A 19,293-nucleotide genomic window follows, 5' to 3' on the forward strand; every position below is an offset into this window, starting at 1 on the left:
TCCCCGTCCAGGCGAGCTGGGCCTTTCTCACATTGTTGGTAGAGATGACACCAGCTGCTTCATCCTAACCCTGTCCTTGTCTAGGACACAGACAGTCCCAGCTTGGGACCTCGGCTTCCTCGAGAGGAGGAGAGAGCCAGCTGCCAACCTCCTCAGCTAAATTCTAGGCAAACCCCATTCTTTGGGACTTGGGTGTCTCCGCCATCCTGAGAGGCAAAGACTGAGCAAACTAAACACTGGAGGGGCTCTGAGAAGGAGCAGGAAAGCATCCTTGCCTTGCATGGTGCAAGGTGAGACACACAGAAAGCCCAGGACACAGGAGGGGATGTCTGTAGGGGGCTCTGGGAACGATTCCTCTGTTCTTAAAGAGGGACAAGATGTAGGAACATATTTATTCTAGCCCTTTGGAAATTTGGCCTCTGAAGACGTGACGCTGAGAGCTATGGCAACCATATTGTGACCATGAGGAGATAAGCCCAATGCACTGAGCGTGGCAGAGCAGAGAGGTGGGAAGAGCCCAGGTCCCTGATGATGTCGTTGAACCACCAATGAACAACTCTGCCCCCCACCCCGAGCCGTGGACTTCTCACTATCTGAGGTCAGGAATCCCGGGGTTGTTGCAGCCGCTTCAGACTCGCTAGGTTTCCATCCGAAAGCATTCTCGGTGACACAGAACATCCATTCTTTTTAGGGGAATCCCATCCTCCCTCGGAACGTCATCTAGCCCTCGTGCCCTCAGACGTCACCTCACGACAGTCCGGGATGGGTGCTGTGGTAGATCATGCTTTCCAAAGATGCTGTGACGACAGCCCCCAAGTCCCCTGGGACTTTGCCACCCTCCCTTTGCACGACGGTGGGCTCTGCCGCCTCTCACCAACAGGCCACGGGAGGGGTGCTGCGCACCTTCTGAGCTGAGCCACGAAGAGCAGCGAGGCTTCGCGTGCTGGGACTTTGCTCTGGGGCCACATGGCACCAGAGAGGCAACTCTGCCCAGGCCGCCGCGCTGTGAGGAAGCCCAGGCCACACAGAGGGTCCGCGTGTGGGTGCTTGCGTGGACCGTCCATCTGCTGCCAGGCGTGTGCACGCTGCCCCCCCAGATGATTCCAGCCCCCACCGTTGAGCACCCCCATCACACCTTCGCAGCTGAGGTCTCAGGAAGTACTGCTCAGAGAGGCTATTCCCCCTGCACCCCGCCTGACCTCCTGCCCCTCAGTACATTAAAACGTGGTTTAACGCAGCCGACTAAGCAGCGATCGTAACCAGGACAGGTACGTTCCCCAAAGTCCGGCGGCTCTGTCCTTTCCTTGGACACACGCTGTCCTGCGTGGTGCTGGGTACGCGCTGGACGCCTCCCGCACGGTGCTGGGTACAGGCTGGACGCCTCCCGCACGGTGCTGGGTACAGGCTGGACGCCTCCCGCACGGTGCTGGGTACAGGCTGGACGCCTCCCGCACGGTGCTGGGTACAGGCTGGACGCCTCCCGCACGGTGCTGGGTACGCGCTGGACGCCTCCCGCACGGTGCTGGGTACGCGCTGGACGCCTCCTGCACGGTGCTGGGTACAGGCTGGACGCCTCCCACACAGTGCTGGGTACAGGCTGGACGCTTCCCGCAGGCTGGCCGGCTTCACGCCCACCCCCTCAGGTCAAGGCCGGAGGAGGGGCTGGGCTGTGGGCCCCAGAGAGGCTCTGGCTCGGCTTCGCATGTCCCATCTGGAGCCAGAGAAGCAGGACATCCTCAACCACAGAGGATTTATAAGCCCACAGAGCACCAGGAGTGGTTACGGGCTCTCGAAGCCACTTCCGAGGTCGTGACTGGAATGCGTCGCACGCCGTGTCCCAGCTGGCCTCCGGGGAAACGGGGCCATGGCAGCGACACTGATGGAAATTTATGGGGATGCCCTTTGTGCCGCTGGAGAAATAAATGCAGGATGGAGAGGGGATGAAGTGGCAGTGGCCTCCCGGGGGGGCAGCAAGCTTTGCCTGTGACAACAGGACACACATCCATCTCCTGCCAGAGGAGACGGGTCCGGGTTGAGCACAGACCCAGGAGCTGTACCATCGGAAGCCGAGAGGGACGTGTCTGGGAACAGCTGTCAGGAGGGTTCTTGGAAGCACGTCACCGGGGAGTGGGGATGCCTTCTGGGCAGCAGCTGCCTGCTGGCTTGACACGCTCCTGCCCTCTCAGGAACATCGGTGCGAGCCTGGAATCCCAGACCAGTGCATCCCACACCAACGCCTGGCCTTCCTGCCAGCCCAAGGCAGGATCCTGATGGGCACAGAGACAGCGCAGCCCCACAGAAAACCGCTCAAGAGGGGCTGCTTGGGAAGGTGGAGAGGAGGAAACCTGAGCAACGAGGAACGCCAGAGCCTCCTGCTTTGGGGTCTTGTCTTTCCCAGCCTGAGTCCACCCATCCGTCCAGGCAGCTGGCTGCAAGACTTCCCAGAAGCAATATGTATGTGCACACACCCAGACATGCGTATACTACACACATGCACAAGCACACGTGCACACAAGTAAAACACTGCAAATACACATACATACAACTGCACACACAGCATAGATGTGCACATGCGCATTATACGTGCCCATCATGCATTCACACGCACGCCCTCACGGGCATCTTACACACAGCCACACTCTGTGGAGACATTGCCCATGATGCCTTCACACACATGCCCTCACGGGCACCTTACGCACAGCCGCACTCTGTGGAGACATTAATGGCTCATATTCATTGGAGGAGCCTGTGCGCGGAGCTAAGGGTGAGTACGGGTCTCAGACTCACCCTTCCACACCCAGGCCCTCACTCACAGCTGCGGGCGACCCATACGCACCTTTGGAGAGACACGGGCTGAGATGCATGAGAATCACTGCACCACGTGTTCAAGGAGAAATGAGCACACACTCCACCCTCAGAGCTCAGAGCAAAAGCCGGTCAGAAACAGAACACTGGCCCGTGCACAGAAAGGCCCCTCACACCCCCCTCATAGGAGCCCGGTGGGACAGTAACACGTGGGGTCGCGCGCTCACAGGCCCGGTCGCCGTCTGGCTGCCTGGAGGCCTGCTCGTGCCCAGGAGAGCGAGCGGACTGCAAGGGTGGCCAGACCACACAGCCCTGGGTGCAGTGCTGCAGAGGACCCCTGCGCCCACCTGGAGTGTCTCTGCCTGGGCAGTGAGGTCCATCGGGGCCCAAGTGTGCGACCTTCAGGGCCTGCGACCTCCAGCCCCTCCAGGCACTCCCTAGGGCAGTCCCTGTGGTCGCTGGGCCAGAGGCCGATGACCCGCCCCATGCCAGGGTCCAGCTCAGCGCAGGTGTCTTCTGTTGCCCCAGCAGCCCCAGCAGGGCCCTGGGGATCATCAGTGAGCCCTTAGGGTGGTCAGTGGAAGGGAAGGGAGAGGTGGGACCCTGGTACTTGTTTGTCCGGCCCCCGACGGGATCTGGGGCAGCCCCACGTCGAGTGGACCCTCCACGGGGCCCTTGAGTGGGCTCCCCCTTCCCAGCAAATCCCCAGCTGAGACGGAGCCACGGGGCAGGTGGCCTCCGATTTTCCTGTCTGGCTTTGTTAGCCTCCAACCCTGCTGCAGGGGGACCAGCTGGCTCTAAGGAAGAGCCCGGCACACAGCAGGGTGAGCGGGTGGGGCCTGTTCCCCTCGGCGAGCCTCCCAGGCGGAGGAGCAGCCTCAGCTGAGGGGCCCCCGCCCTCCCCAAGCATCTCCTTCCCTGGGCTCCTGGGCCTGGTGGGAAGGGAAGGGGGTCTACTGGCTGCAGCAGGAGGAAAGAAACCAGCCCGTTTCCCTGACAGCACCGTGCTTTCCATCCCGTTATCTGGGACCCTTGCCTCCACTTGCAGACCCTCAATGCCAGTGGCATCAGAGCCCCCATGTGGAGCCGGATTGGCACGTGGCATGTGGTGCCTGTTTCCAGTGCCTCGCGATCACCATCCGCTAAATCCACACTCATTACCCTTGACCGCCGAGCCACGCGCAGCAGAGACGGTTCACAGCACTAAGACTTCTCCAGCCCTAACGAGGCGGGGGGGGGGGGGGGCATCACTGCACGGGAACGCAGGACAGGGCCTCGGACGAGGCCGCTCATTTTTACGATGCCGTTTAATTTGGGTTTGCCAGTCTTCCTTCCATTATCCCGTGGGCCAGTCTTAATAATCAAGATCTTTGTTATGTGCTTTGCGGCATAATTAAAGCCACCGCTTAATCAGAAAAGCTATCTACCTCCAGACAAAGGGAAATCAATAATGTATCCAATGGAGAAAGGTACAGAGAACTTTGGTTTGAGAGTGGATGGAATTGCCAGTTGAGGTGGGAACACATGCCCACACACGTGTGCCTGCACACACACGCACACGCTCCTCCACCCGCGTGTGTTCTGATGACTGCACCTGCCAGATTGGATGGATGGGCTCCGGGGGCTAAAGGCTGTTCAGGAAACCAAACTGAAAGTTTCAAACGGGCGTAGATAGAGCTTGCATTTATGTATTGATTCATTTAATCCTCCACGCATATTTCCTGAGGGCCCCCTAGGCACCGGGCACGGCCACCGATGTGTGACAACGCGCAGCGGCTGCTGTTTGCGGAGCGCAGGCTCCCCCGGTGCCCGCGAGCGAGCCCGCTGCAGCGCCAGCCTCAGGCCTCCTCCCGCGGGCGCCAGGCATCCTCAGCGCGGGGTCGGCGTCATCTCGTTTCCTGCCGCGGCCCCCTGCCAGGTGTCGGCTGGCAGTGCCGGGTCAGGGACTGTGGAGCGGGCCGTCGGGTGGGGCTGAGGCGGCACCGGCTGGCGGGTCTCTGAGCGCCGGCTCTCGGCGCCCGGCCGCATGGACGCTCTGCCGGAGCGCGCAGGCGCTTCCTCACAACGTGGCGGCCCCTGGTCCAGGGCGCCTGCCGGGCTGGCGGGGAGCCCTAGAGCTCCACAGCCTCACGTCCGCCCTCCTCGATGGAATGACCAGCCTCAAAAGCCCCCTGACTGCAAGGGGACGGACACTGTCTCCACCTCTTGATGCGGGCGGGGCAAGGTTCCAGACGAGGGGTTTGCGTCCACCTTTGGAAAATACGATCAGTCACACCGGGTCACGTGAGGAAGGTAAGACTGGGGGAAATCACGCCACACAACAGGCTGCCTCCTGGATTTGCAGATAAAGTTTTTTGGGGCCAGAGCCACGCCCGCTCATGTACCTACTGGCTGTGGCCGCTCTCGCGCGGCCCCAAAGCCTGAAACAGGTACTGTCTGGCTCATGAAGTAACGAGAAACATGCACTGGTCTCTGCGCCCGTTTCTCAGACACAGAGCCGCACCCTTGGAACCTCCAGGGCGATGGGCGAGGTCGGAGTGTTCACACTGAGCTCCGAGTGCCTTGGGAGTCCCTGGCTGACGGGAGGGAGTTTTGTTCTAATGAGGCAACTCTGGGTGGGCTCCTGGTTGGGGGCTGGTCATCAGAAGGACCGAAGCACGATTAGAAGTTGGGCTTCCCTGGTGGCGCAGTGGTTGAGAGTCCGCATGCTGAAGCAGGGCACGCGGGTTCGTGCCCCGGTCCGGGAAGATCCCACATGCCGCAGAGCGGCTGGGCCCGTGAACCATGGCCGCTGAGCCTGCGCGTCCGGAGCCTGTGCTCCGCAACGGGAGAGGCCACAGCAGTGCGAGGCCCGTGTAACGCAAAAAAAAAAAAAGTTGGCGCTTTCAGCCCCTCCTCCCCACCCTCTGGGGAGGAGGGGCTGAAAGCGAAGCTAAAAATGGATCATGCCAACGTGATGAAGCCTCTGAAGTACGGGATTTGGAGAGTTTCTGGGCCCCAAACAAATCCAGTGCCAGGAGCGTGGGATACCCCGGCTCCTCAGGGACAGACGCTCGTGTGCTCAGGACCCTCCCAGGCTTCCCGCTGCGCAGCGCTTCTTCCGGCTCCTCCCCCGTGTCCTTCATCGCGTCCTCATTCTAGAACACGCCAGTAAACACAAGTGTCCCTGAGTTCCGTGCGCAGTCCTAGCAAGTGTCTGAAGCCAAGCAGGGGTCACAAGTGCCGGGGCAGAGCCTGGAGCTGAGGTTGGCATCTAAGCCCTGCACCTGCGGGTCTGACGCCGACTGCAGGCAGAGAGTGTCAGAACTGAATTGAAGTGCAGGACACACAGCTGGTGTCAGAGAATTGGCTGGTGTGGGAAAGCCCCACACATCTGATGTCACAAGTGTTGTGAGTGTGGCAGTCTTGTGAGAGTAAAGAAAAACAGGGAGGTTTTTACACACGGCCTTTTTCAGGAAAAGTCTTCTGACGCCGCCCACTGCAGAACATCAGGCTCCAGGATATTGTATGTTACTGAGCAGCTTTCTCAGCCGCTGCTGCGCTCCCTGGGTGCCTCACAGCCCTCGTGGGGTTCCTAGATTCTGCCCACATCCCTCCTGAGGATGTCACCGATTTCCTTCCAGGATCCTGACTGACCCGACTTGAAGGCAGGCAGAGCTGATGTAACAGCGGCATCCCCTAGATCAAGCCGTGCCTGAAAGCCTACCCTTCAGAGCCTGAGCCAATACATTCCCTTTTTTTGCTTCAGCCGTTTCAAACTGGGTTTTAAGTCTTACCAACCCAGCCCCCAGAATGGTAGGCAATAAGGGGAATTCCTGTTGGAGGACTAAAGGTCAGGGAAGATCTCACTTCCAAATATAGAAGACTGGATGCCTGGTCATGCTCATGAGAAGACCCCAGCTCCTCGTCAGAAAGGCCCCTGGGGGACTGGAGCCCGTGTTTTAAGCGAGGCTCTCATGAGGGCTGTCACTGCTTTGAAAAATCCCCATGATGCAGCCCCCTGCGTGCAGAGGGAAGCTCTGGGTTGAGTAAGCTCCAGAGAGGCCCCGGGCGGAGCCTGTGGGACAAGAGGGCACTGGGGGGAGGGGCGTGGGGGGAGGGGCGTGGACGGCCCCTCTCCACTTCTGATTCTTCAGCCACATCGCCCATGGGGGTAGGAGGGGTGGTCTGCCCATGTACCTGGCGCCAAAGCCTCCTCGCTTCTTTTTTGGGAAGAAATGGGATATAAACAACCAGGTAAGTAACTAGATAAAATCCACATTCTCTAATTCAGGGAGGCAGAGAGCTCCGCCCCTTCAAATCAGAGTTTCTGTAAAGCAGGTTTCTATCAATTAAGGCAGAGTGTAAAGGTCAGCTCTTTCAAAATTCGCCCTGATGTCTTCTTTTGTGACGTGAGAGTGACAACTGGGATTGATCACTCTGTCAGCTTTTATTTCGGCAGGCTGAGGTTTCTTACGGGGGATCTGAATCCTCAAAGGGAAAGCCAGAATCGCTCCTGCTGCTTGAGCAAATCCCAGGCCCAGCAAGACATGGGAGGACAGTGCTCCCGAGGACAGGAGAGTGTGCAGTGACACACCACACACATCGGGTGGAGCCCTTTCAGCTTAAAAAGCAGAAAATCCAGTGCAAATTTGCTTAAGCAAAAAATTTAAAGTATATATGTGTATGTGTGTATACTAATTTACTGCAGAGTCTAGCGGACTTATTTTTAAAATTTATTTGTAATTTATTGCAAGTGGCTTCAGGGACAGCTGGATCCAGGTGCTCATAGCACTGGAACCCAGTTCCTCCCCACATCCCAGCTCTGCCATGCCCTGCAACCGGATTTTTTTCTTCGGTTTCACAAGTGCACCCTGGGAGCTCAAGCTCTCCCCTCATGATGATAAGATAGTGCAGATCCCCAGGCTCCTAAACTTGCACTTTTACTTTTGGGGAAAATCTTGATTTTCCCCCCCATGGCCTCAGGTAATTCCGAGGTTCAGCTGGACTGGCCCAGACCATGTGATCTCCTTGAGCCAATCACTGTGGCTGGTGGACCGTGAGCTCTGATTGGCTTAGCCCTGGTCATGTGACCCACCCTGCAGCAGGGGTGGGAAGTTTCCATGGGTCCCCACATGGAAACAGGGAGCTACTGCCCGAAGAAAGAGAACTGGATTTTGAGGAGGCGACCGACAAGCGTCTGCTGCACGCAGACGCACATCTGTTCTGTAAGCACCACTGCTCTGATGTTGGGAGATGCGGCAGGACCGTTGGGAGACCCCTGCCCTTGGCCCAGGGCTGGGGGTGGTGGGCTGGACCCCTGTGGGCTGGGACTGCTCTGAAAGCGGGCCCTGGGGGCATTCAGGGGGTCACAGAGAGGCTTCCGCTTCATCATTACTTGGGCATGACTGGACTCAAGCCCAATGCCCACTGGGCAAGGGGTCCAGCCATGCAGAGGCAGCGTGGAGGGGTTCCAGAGGGTTCCGCAGAGCCACCAAAAGAAGACGATCTCTGGGAAACAGGGCAAGAAGGGGCTGTCTTCAGTTATGACAACAAGTGCCATGAGGTGAAGGAGGAGACGCAGCAGGAGAACGCCCCCCACTGCCTCCAACCCAAGTCCAGGGGCTGCAAGCCCCCGGAGTCACAGGGACGGGGTGCTGTGACCCGATGTGCCGCGTGGCTCAGGAAGGTGGAGCATGGTGCCACTTCCGTACCAAGTCAGCTGAGGTGTCCCCACGAGGACCACGTGCACAGGAAGGGGCCAAGGCAACAGGTCTGGCTCGTCCATGCCCTGCACCTCCTGGGAGGTGACCTCTGAGCCCTTGGAACGTCCTGCCTGAGAAGAGCGTCACCTTCACCTGGAGGCCTGGGGCCTTGCCAGGGGGTCTTTGCTACAGTGGGATTCATGTGGGGTCTCGACTTGACCTCTGCAGGGGCTGGAGACTGAGGTCAGCCAGTAAAAACCCAGACGCCAAGGCTCAAGGGAAAAAACATACAAACAAAAGGCTCGAGGGAGCCCTGCGGCTGGCAATATGTCATAGCGTGCTCACACCTCATTGCTGGGGTAATCAGGCACCGTCCCTGTGAGCCCCACCATGAGGGCCAGCTGGAAACTCCTGCCTGGTGTCCTTCAGCGATAGCAAACTGCACCACGTGTGCAACAGCTTTGCTGAGCCTTTTGACTCATTTTAGTGAATTATTGAACTTGAGGCTGGCCTTGGGGGGGTCCCCCGAACCGCACCTGGGCTGCCCAGGCGCTCAGAGCTAAACGCCAGCAGCTGTGCTGACCCTGCTGGTGGGCAACTTAGTTCATCCTCCAAAAGTCAGGACACAACGGGGGCTTTCAGAAAGCGACTCACACTCAAACACATGCGCACGCACACGCGTGCACACACACTCACACACACCCTCAGAGCCCCTGACTCATTCAGGTCCGCGTCCGTGACTGCCGTCACATCTCGGCACCACCTGCGTTACTATTTACTTTGTATGTTTCTCCAAATTGGCCTGTTTTACACCTAAATGCATTTTTTTAATTCAAAACGGCACCTTTATTTCATCGCTGCAAATGCAAAGCAGCACCACTTATGCTAAATCAACGGTAACCATGAAAATAAATGCGATGAAAATAAAATAGCGCCATCACGAGCCGTGGTGGTCAAGGCGGGGGGAGCCGCCTGCTCCAGGCTCTCTGGGTATAACGCGACAGGAATGGAGTCACGAGACGGCCTAACCTCCCACCCTGCAGCTCACGCATCCCGGCTGCGGCTAGAGCACGGAACCTGGGCAGACGCGCTGGTCCCCGCGCCCCAGGCCCCAGCACTCCCTGGGGCGGCCACGCGCTCACTGCCGGCCCTGCCCCAGCGCCCTAGAAACTCATTTCTGGGCATCTCACCTCACTCCTCGCACAGCAAGCCCTCAAGCTTGGAGGAACAGGGAGTCTGTGAGAACCGCTCCCTGGTCCTCCCTGGGCTGGGGTAGCCCCGAGGCCCTGTGTCCCCAGTGGAGCTGATCCGCCGCCGACCACCTGTACCCGCAACGATGATGCACCTTCTCACGCTCCGGCCCCTTCCCTGTCAGCCTTCCCACCCCCCTCCCAGGGCTTCTGGGACCACTTCCCAAACCAGAGTCCTATCTCAGAAGCCACAACTGGAAGAGGGGCAAACCAAGACAGGCGCTAAAAGGAGACACTCCCCCGCACCCCCCACCCACCTTTCCTTGAAGGCTGCTCCGCGGACTCAGGACTCAGAGCGGCAACTCTGACCGCACGGCTGCCCGGCCCAGCCCAGCCCTGCACTGTGGCCCCTGCCAGGAAGAAGGTGCTGCTGAAAGTGCTGTCCTGTTCAACGTTGCAAGCTGCAGGCTGAGTTCCTGCGGCCAGGGCCACAGGAAGGAGCCTGGCTTCATGTCCGGGGTGCAGGCGCCCTACTCGGCGGAAGTTAGTAAAGCAGTGAGGTCCACTCAACACGGAGTTTTGTTCTAGTCTCGCCTCTGCTTTACTACAGGAGGCGATGATCTGAGACCAGGAGTCCTGAGTGACCAGAAGGCAAGGCACAGCCATCGAGGGGTCTGACTTTTCTGACTAATCAACTGCTGTGGCTTTGGGGGTGGGGGGGACCGGGGTTTACAGGCAAGTGACAGAAATGGAACGCCTTTTAGACACGGGCGATGCTCATTTCAAGCAGGACCTCCGCCCACCATCGCGGCTCCTGCACCAAAAGTGGGAGGACAGACGCCTTTGGCAGAGACTGTGCTTGAAGCTGTGTCACTTGTCACTTGTGTCATTTGTATAAGTGGCGGCACCTGGAGCAGCAGCCTCAGTCCTGTACTGGGCACCTGCAGAGGATGCCCATGGCCGAGAGCAGAGAAACCGGAGAAGAGAAGACGGATGGGGGGTGCCCCACCTGCCAGGGCCCCCCTCCCTCCGCTCTGCCTGTCCAGCAGATCCTGTGAACATCTGGGTGCCAGGAGCCCAGGCCTGCGGGGGGCTGCCTGGAGGTGTCTGTGGGAGGGGCGGCGTACTCACTTTTTGGGCCTGTAGTCAGGGATGGTCCTGTCCAGGGAGATGCGGTCGCTGAGCTGTGCGTTGTACCCGTATTCCTCGAACTTGCCCTCTGTCTCCTGGCTGTCGTCATGCAGTGTGGCCGCCATGCCGCCCTGGCCCAGGCCGCCCGGCCCCTCCACCAGACCGATGGGCTTGGCGAGCCCTGGCGGAACGGAGAAAAGAGGGGGTCAGGCACGTGCCAGGACCGACCGTGTCCTTCCCCCGCCCTTCTCCCAGCCTCACCCTAAAAGGCCCTTTTTGCAGGTGCAAACTCAGCAAATTCCTCGCATACTGCAGGATTCCAGCTCTAGGACACTGCAGGAAAGGCAAAGCTATGGAGACAGTAAAAAGATCAGTGGTTGCCGGGGTTTGTGCGGAGGGATGAACAGGCAGAGCACAGAGGACTTTTAGGGCAGTGAAGCTACTCTGTATCATTCTGTAATGGTGGGTACACGTCCGTATACATTTGTCCGAACCCAGCGCATGTACGGCACCGAGAGTGAAGCCTCATGTAAACTGTGGACTTTCAGTGATTACGATGCGTCGGTGCAGGTTCACTAATTGTAACAAATGTACCACATCAATGCAAGGTGTTAATAACAGGAGAAACTGGGCGGGGGCGAGGCGACATGGGAACTCTCTGCACCTGCCACTCAATGTTTCTATAAACCCAAAACTGTTCTAAAAAGCAAAAGCTATTTTTAAAAAATATTTACTTATTTATTTTGTCTGCCCCAGGTCTTCATTGCCGCGGGGTCTTTAGCTGTGGCATGCGAACTCTTAGTTGCGGCATGCATGAGGGATCTAGTTCCCTGACCAGGGATTGAACCCGGGCCCCCTGCATGGGGAGCAAGGAGTCTTAGCCACTGGACCACCAGGGAACTCTCATGGTTTTTTAAAAATATAAAATAAAAATAAATTAACTTTAAAAATGCAAAGCAGCTGCCCCACTTGCTCACCAATCCTTGATATTGTTGGTCTTTATAATTTAAACTAATTGTACATCCACACAATGGAATGCTACTTTGGGATAAAAACAAAGGAACTACCAAATATGCAACAATCTGGATGAGTCTCAAAAGCATTATGTTGAGCGAGAAGCCTCCAGAGACACAGAGGAAAACATATGTAGGACTCTATTTACAAAACTGGAGGAACAGAGGAAGCTACTCAATGGTGACAGCAGCAAGAACAGGGACCACCGGGGTGGAAGGTGGCATTGGCTGAAAAGGAGCCCTCCCGGGATGACCAGGGTGTGTGTGCATGTGTGGGTGCCTGAGAAGGCCAGGCCAAGGATGTTTTCTGGAATGTTCTATTTGGTCACTTGTGCCAGGAGAGGAGACATCATCCCCCTGATGCCAGGGACCAGAGCAGTGCCAGTCAGGCAAGGACAACACCCCTTGCTGTCTCTGGGACGGGTGATTCTGGGGCATCTTGGTTTTGGGAGTGAGGTCTGGGGAGCAGAAGTTTAAGCCAGAAAGAGTTGGGATGAATTCCCATCCCAGAGATGCAGTTAATAGCTTCCACAGAGAAGTCTCTGGTCCTAGCTCAGGCCACTAGAAGTATAAACCCAGGGAAATACCTAACATTGATGTCACACGCTGCCCCACACTGGGTACCAGGATCTTCTTTTGTGACACCCACTCCCTCCTTAGGTTTTTAAATTAGTTAAACAAGGAGGCCACTTGGCTGGGGGGTCTAATACATGGCCTGTGTGCAAAGAAACCCAAACCTAAGCCTGTGAATGCCTCGAGGTTACGAAACGGAAACCCAACCACACACAGCCAATCACACACAGAGAATCACAGCCAATCACACACAGCCAATCACAGACACCCACACACAGCCAATCACACAGAGCCAACCACACACAGCCACTCTCAGCCAATCACAGACAACCACACACAGCCACTCTCAGCCAATCACACACAGCCAATCACACACAGCCAATCACAGCCAACCACTCCCAGCTGGGCTTTAAGCCATACCGGTTAACGATCACTTTTGCTTTGCTTCAGCGCTTAGTCTATACGTTCTCCAGCTGCTATGGGTGGGGCGCTCCTAACCACTTCCAGTTCTAGGTTGCCCCATTCCAATCAATTTTTGTCCAAATATAATCCTTTTTGTTTATTTTTTGGCTGGCAGTGCGCATGCGGGATCCCAATCAGGGACCAAACCCACGCCCGTCTGCAGTGGAAGCCTGGAGCCCTAACCTCTGGACCACCAGGGAATTCCCATGTCCAATATAATCTTAAAATTTGCAATATGCCTCAGTTTGTCTTTTAGCGGTTCCCAGCGAGGGCAGGGGTGGGGAGCCGACCTCCATCCTCCACACAGCCGGGGGCTCCTCTGATCACCAGAGCCAAGGCCGCAGGCTCCAGGGACCCCCCCCTCCCCCAGTTCCCAGACCAGGGATCAAACCCGCGCCCCTGCATTGGGAGCGCAGAGTCTTAACCACTGGACCCCCAGGGAAGTCCTGGGAATACTCCATTGTAAATGACAAATGTAGCGTTGGTATCTATGTAGGACTGAAGGATACTCACTGGATGTAAAATTGAAAAATCACATGACACAAATCACTTCCGCTTATCTTAATACTGCTATATATATATATATATAATCATGCTGTTTTTAAACGTCTGTGCTGTACTTGCAGTTTCTCTGAAAGGTTTGTAAACAGACGTCTCCCACAGGCAAATGTGCTTCCACACCTGAAGAGAGAGTCTCACTGCTCATGGCAGCCCAGCCTCAGAGTGCATTCAGGTGGCCAGAGGGAGGGGTTGCCCCGGGTGGGACCGCCTGCTGCAGCCGGGCCCCGGCAGCGTGGCTGAGGCCATCACACCAGGTTCCGCTTACGAAAGCAAAATATGCACCTGTTGAGAAATTCAAACCCTCCAGAAAAAGCTATAAAATGAAGAGCCAGCGCTTCCCGTGCTCTCTCCCTCTCTCCAAAGGAAACGATTTTTTCTGGTGTTAGGCCTTCTCATTTTGTCCACTGTGGACACGCAGAGTAATTTTATGGGTCTAGTTTTTGTCAGCCAGAGACTATTTCCCTTGACTTCCTGGCATGAAAGATGAGGATTTAGCCCATTTTCCCTACCGCCTACATCCCGCTCCTGCCTCCCTTGATTTTCCTTAGCTATGTTATCATTTGTAGTTGTTCTGGTGGTTACTTTTGTGACCTTAAAAGGAACACTTAAGGCTCTATTTCTGGAAGTATCAACTTTAGCTGCTGTCTATGGACTCCTTACCAGGTTACAGGGGAAATTAACATACTCCTGGGGTTGCTGTTCAATGGGTATAAAGTTTCAGTTATATATATTTGTTCCAGGGATACACACACACACACACACACACACACACCCCTCTGAATAAACTTAGAGGTCTGCTGTACAACACTGTGCCTAGTTAACAATACTGTATTGTGCACTTAAAAATGTGTTAAGAGGTCAGATCTCCTGTTCAGTGTTCTTACCACAATATAAATAAATCAAATGTTGAATCGCAAAAGAAAAAGAAAAGACATTAGCATACTTCCTTTGCGTCTCCCACTTAGCTGCGCCATCCCTTTTATGGTGTCAAAGATCATTTGTAACATCTACATTTTGCTCTGTAACTGCGACTGGGCTTTCCACAGATTTGTCCATGGGTTGATTCCAAAACGAGAGAGGAGTCCACATTTGCCACACTGTGATTATGTTAATATTATTCACTGTGGAGACAAGCAATGAGGGCCCGTGAGGACTGAAGTGGAATTCTATCACTAACTGAACCCGTGCACTTAGTGAAGAATTTCCAAATGTCAAGGCAGTGTTGATGGCTTTTGTGATACTCTGTTAATTTCCCCGAAGTATGCATATTTTGGTTTGCTTTAGGTTTGCAGCTTGACTTTCTGTACAGCTTTTTAAGATGAACGTGTAAGAATGATAACAGTTAACATTCAGCTAGCATGTGTCCTTTAGATACCAGCACACTCATTCCCCACAACACCCCTGTGAGGTAGGGCTATAATTCACCCCATTTTGCAGATGAGTTAACTGAGGCACAGAGAGGTCCAATGACCTGCTCAAGGTCACACAGTTTGCAAGCACCAGAACCTGTCTCTGTACGCCGGCGGTGTGGCGCCGAGGGAAGGTGCTTCACTGTTGTGCTGCTGACTCTCCCGGAGCTTCCGAATCACCTGCCTCGTGAGACAGGGTCCAGTTTCCTCTTGCAGACACTCCTCACGGCAGAGCTGGGACTAGAGTGAGGTGCCTGGGGTGCAAGTTTCAAGGAGACGCCCGCCTTCAGGGTCCCCGTCTCTTAAAGTCCTCCACGACTTTGCTCCTTGAATCAGCCATTTGCCAGGTGCCCACGTCCGCAAATGATCACAAAACACCGCTGCGGACGTGCTGGTGGGACCAGCTGGACACTGGCCATCGCTGGAACCAAAGCCCCGGGAGCCTTGTCCGTGCTCTTCATTGCTGATCTCCCAGCAGCCACAGAGCCCGGAGGGACGTGAGCTGGGAGAGTGGATGGAGAATGAATGACTGAGCCCGACGGACAGAGAGGGTGGGCAGGGAGCCAGCACGCCAACCCCAAGGGGCTGTACCCCCGAGACACTCTCCTGCTGGGCCCTGGAGGCGGGGGCTCCGCGGAGCAACAGCTGCCCTTAGATGGCTGTTCTCAAACGTGGGCAGCGACCCCTGGAGGACACAGACTGCAGGGGCCCACCCGGAGCATCTGATTTCGCAGGTCCGGGGTGGCCGGAGGCAGAACTGGCACCTCTGAGAAGCCCCCAGGGCATGCTGATGCTGCCGGCTGGGGACCCCACTCGGAGGACCTCTGCCGTGGAACAGGCGCTCACCGCCTTTCACCCCGCCACAGGTACAAGACGCACTGCAGGCGAGAACATGGTGCACACCCGGCCTTTGGGCTCCAGTGGGGCTGGAAGCAAGGGGAGGATCCTGGGTCGGCACCTTCTGGGCCTCACCCTGGGCCTTCTTGGCTCTGCGGAGACGGCCGACCCAGAGGAGGCTGCAGCGGCTCTCAGAGGCTGGCCCCCCAGAGCACCCTTGCGGGGAGGCAAGGGGTCAGAGCTGCCCGCCGCGGGTCTCTGATAGCCCCCGTCGTAGTCTCCAGAGCAGTAAAGACCCGTAACCGCTCGCCTGATTGAGAACCCACGGATCTCGTTTCGTTTTCAAGGAAAGTCGCGCACATCGGTGCTTCCCCGCAGGGCTCCCGGAGCTCTCATCCCACCTTTTTTCTCGTGTCCCAGCGTTGACTCACATCTCTTCTCCCGAAGAATTCCTTCTAAGAGGCGGGATTGATTGGTACCCCCGGGAAACGAGGGCAAACGGAGAGAGAAGAAAATTGTCAAGATTAAAGATGGCTCGGCCGTTACTGCAGGGTCTGAGGCCCACTGAACCGATGGCCAGGTAGGGCCTGCCGAGGCCTGCTGGAGCCACGCCTGCAACTGGGCTTTTGTCCTCACATCTCTCAGCTCCTGGCATCACCAAGCAGCCCGCAGGGGGTGGGGCCGGGGGTGGGGGCCGGGATGGGGCCTGGGGCGGGGGTGGGGCTGGGGTGGGCCGGAGGGGCGGGGCTGGGGCCAGGGGGGGCGCCAGAGGTGGGGCCGGGGGTGGGGCGGGGCCGGGGCCGGGGTGGGGCAGGGGCGGGGCTGGGACCGGAGGGCTGGGGGTGGGGGTGTGGGGAGGCAGCAAAGTGCCCTCGTTCCTGCCCTGCCTCTTGGGGCTCCTGCTCCAATTAGCCAGCCTCGGTGTGAGGGCCCCTGAAAGAGCAAGAAACCAGATTCTCCAGACGGTTCTGAGTTGAACTGTGGCCCCCAGAGATACACCCAAGTCCTGACGCTTGGGACCCGTGGTTGCAAACTTATTTGGATATAGGCCTTTGCAGATGTAGTCATTTACAATGAGGGCATCCTGACTTGGGGTGGGTTCTAACCCAATGACTTGAGCCCCTTAAAAGAAGAAGGAATTTTGGACACAGACACACACAGAGAAGATGGCCATGAGACCATAGAGGCGGTGTTGGGAGTGATGTGGCCGCGAGCGCAGGACACCTGGGGCCACCAGGAGCTGGAAGAGGCAGGAAGGACTCTCCCGTGGAGCCTCCAGAGGGAGCGTGGCCCTGCACACACGTTGGCTGCAGATTTCTGCCTCCAGAACCGTGAGGGAACGGATGACTCTTGTTTCAGCCATCCGCTTGTGGAAACGAACACACAGACCCACCACTCACGCCTCCCGCTGGGACGTGACCTGCAGCCGGTGGATCCTGAGAACGGCACGTGCCAAGGTGCAGCGTCCCTCACATCCGATGCACGCTCAGGCCGTTGTCAGGCTGACCTGCGCGGATGTGGGCGCAGATTCCAGAGGCACCGGCTTCCTTAACAGGAGCAGAGGGGTTGTTTTTCCTGTTTGAAACCCTCCACCTCCTCCTCCAGTGGAGGGTGCCGCAAACTTGTCATTTCGTCCTTGAATAGCCGTGATTTTGAGAACAATGGGAAATTTGCATTCATTAGCTCGGAAACCTCTGTCGGACAGCTTTTCTGACAAAAGAAACAAAAGCCAGCATCCTCAACGCAGTTCTGGGACTGGAGGTCAGAGCTGACGTTTGCCGCACTGGCCCACCCGTGCCAGGCACTGCCCACACCTGCTTCCGTTACTCCCCACGGACCCTTCTATGCCAGGCGCCTTCATCCCCCCACTTCACGGAGGAGACCACCGAGGCTCGCCATGGCCCCAGAGCCAGCAGGTGGCGAGCCCAGCCTCTTAGCCACGTGCTGTAAACTTCAAAGCATCTCAAAGAAGCTTCTTAGAGGGGACTCAGAGAGGTCACCAGCTTTTCACTTTGACATCAAGGACATTTTAATTACAATTACTTGTCACTATTACTACCATCTCATGAAAGGAAGGTCCTGCACTACACCCTGGGCAGGAAGGATGCACCCTCATGGTAGCATTTTAGTGAAATACACCTGGCTTTCATTTTCCCCGGGCAGGTGGGGGCGCGGGGGTGAGCTTCAGGCCCACACTACAGGTGAGCCACGGGAGGCTCTCCCAGCACCTGCTGGTCCACGGTGCTCCTGGTTGCACACTTCCCCTCCAGCCAGGTAAGGGGCTCCCTCTGTGGGTAGGGGGGGGAATGCCAGTCAAGGTTAGAGGCAGGGATGGTGTGGGAACACCCACAGTCAGCATGGCACGGGGACCGACCAGGTGACGGTGGATAACAGGTGCAGCCCCGTCACAGCATCCAGACTGAACACAAGCCCTGCTCGGGAGATCTATGGAGCCCCTCTGCACACCCACAGGGGCCTCACGTCTCTCCCAAAGATGAGCTGCCCACTGGCATTCAGGGAGCTTCTCCAGCTCAGTGGGAATCGGACGACCCAGGCTTCCCTGGCGCCCGCTGGCTCCCCGCTTCTGCATTGCCCTTGGGGAGGGGCCGGGGGGGCACCAAGGGGCAAGTCTGCATCCCTCTTTTGCTGCCACTTAAAGTTATTGTCAGTGTCTCCTGTGCTGTTATATGTGACTCGATAATAATTATAATTAATGATCACCTTTTAAAGCACCAAGATATTAAACATTTACTTAACCGTTCCTATGTCCTGTACATTGACTTGTTTATTTATTTTGTGCATTCAGGTCTGTTTCCTTATTCAGATATTGAGCCGCTGGGTCAAGGATAAAATATTTTTGTGGATCTTGGCGCCAAATTACTTTCCAGAAAGTTTAGGTTTGTTTTATGTTGTTGCCAGCAATATACGTTCTTACTTCTCTAATTAGAAAGTGCGTTTCTTCTGATTGAAAAGATCACAAATACTTATTGCAGAAAGTTCTGAAGCCACACACACACACACACACACACACACACGCACACGCCCACACACACACACACACACGCCCACACACGCCCACACACACACACACACACGCCCACAGGGCTACCCAGGGTCTCACTCCACAGGGAAAACCAGTATCAGTATTTCAGTGCTCTAGATTATTTTTATAAGATTGTATATAATAGTTTCAACTGAGTTTAATAAATACACATGATGTATATACAAGTCTGCATTCTGCTCTTATCACTACGTCCTAAGCATTTTCTTATGTCACAGAAATTCTGCGTAAGCATCACTTTTCATGACTGCGAACATAAAATCTCATCTTGTGGCCGTACTGTTTATTCCTTCAACCATTTATCAAAAATACATGAAGCATCTCAAATGCCAGGATCCGTGCCAGGTGCTGTGCGTAGGTTCCCAGGGGAACACGCGCAATGCCTGCCCTCGGGCAGGAGACAGTCACACAAACGCAGTCGTGGGCCAGTGTGCTGAGGTCAGCCACGCTCACGGGAAGACACAGGGCAGCTGCCCCCGCAGGCTGGGGTTGGGGGTTCAGACACGGCCTCCTGGAGCCTCCGGGGAGCTTTCTGAACCTGCAGGAAAGGGGCCCACAGAAGGGCCA

At 56.4% G+C, this 19,293-nt stretch overlaps 1 protein-coding gene across 3 annotated transcripts in view; it reads right to left on the reverse strand.

Annotated features, from left to right (window-relative positions):
- The window catches only part of GALNT9 (polypeptide N-acetylgalactosaminyltransferase 9), a 91,824-nt gene that overhangs the window by 55,572 nt on the left and 16,959 nt on the right, over positions 1-19,293 (reverse strand). For all 3 annotated transcript variants that reach the window (XM_004276624.3, XM_049697919.1, XM_049697918.1), the window contains exon 2: positions 10,811-10,991. In XM_004276624.3, coding sequence (XP_004276672.1) covers positions 10,811-10,991 — 181 coding nt within the window. The remainder of the gene's footprint in view (positions 1-10,810; positions 10,992-19,293) is intronic.

The sequence above is a fragment of the Orcinus orca genome, chromosome 15, assembly GCF_937001465.1.
Source record: "Orcinus orca chromosome 15, mOrcOrc1.1, whole genome shotgun sequence".
Classification (NCBI taxonomy): Eukaryota; Metazoa; Chordata; class Mammalia; order Artiodactyla; family Delphinidae; genus Orcinus; species Orcinus orca.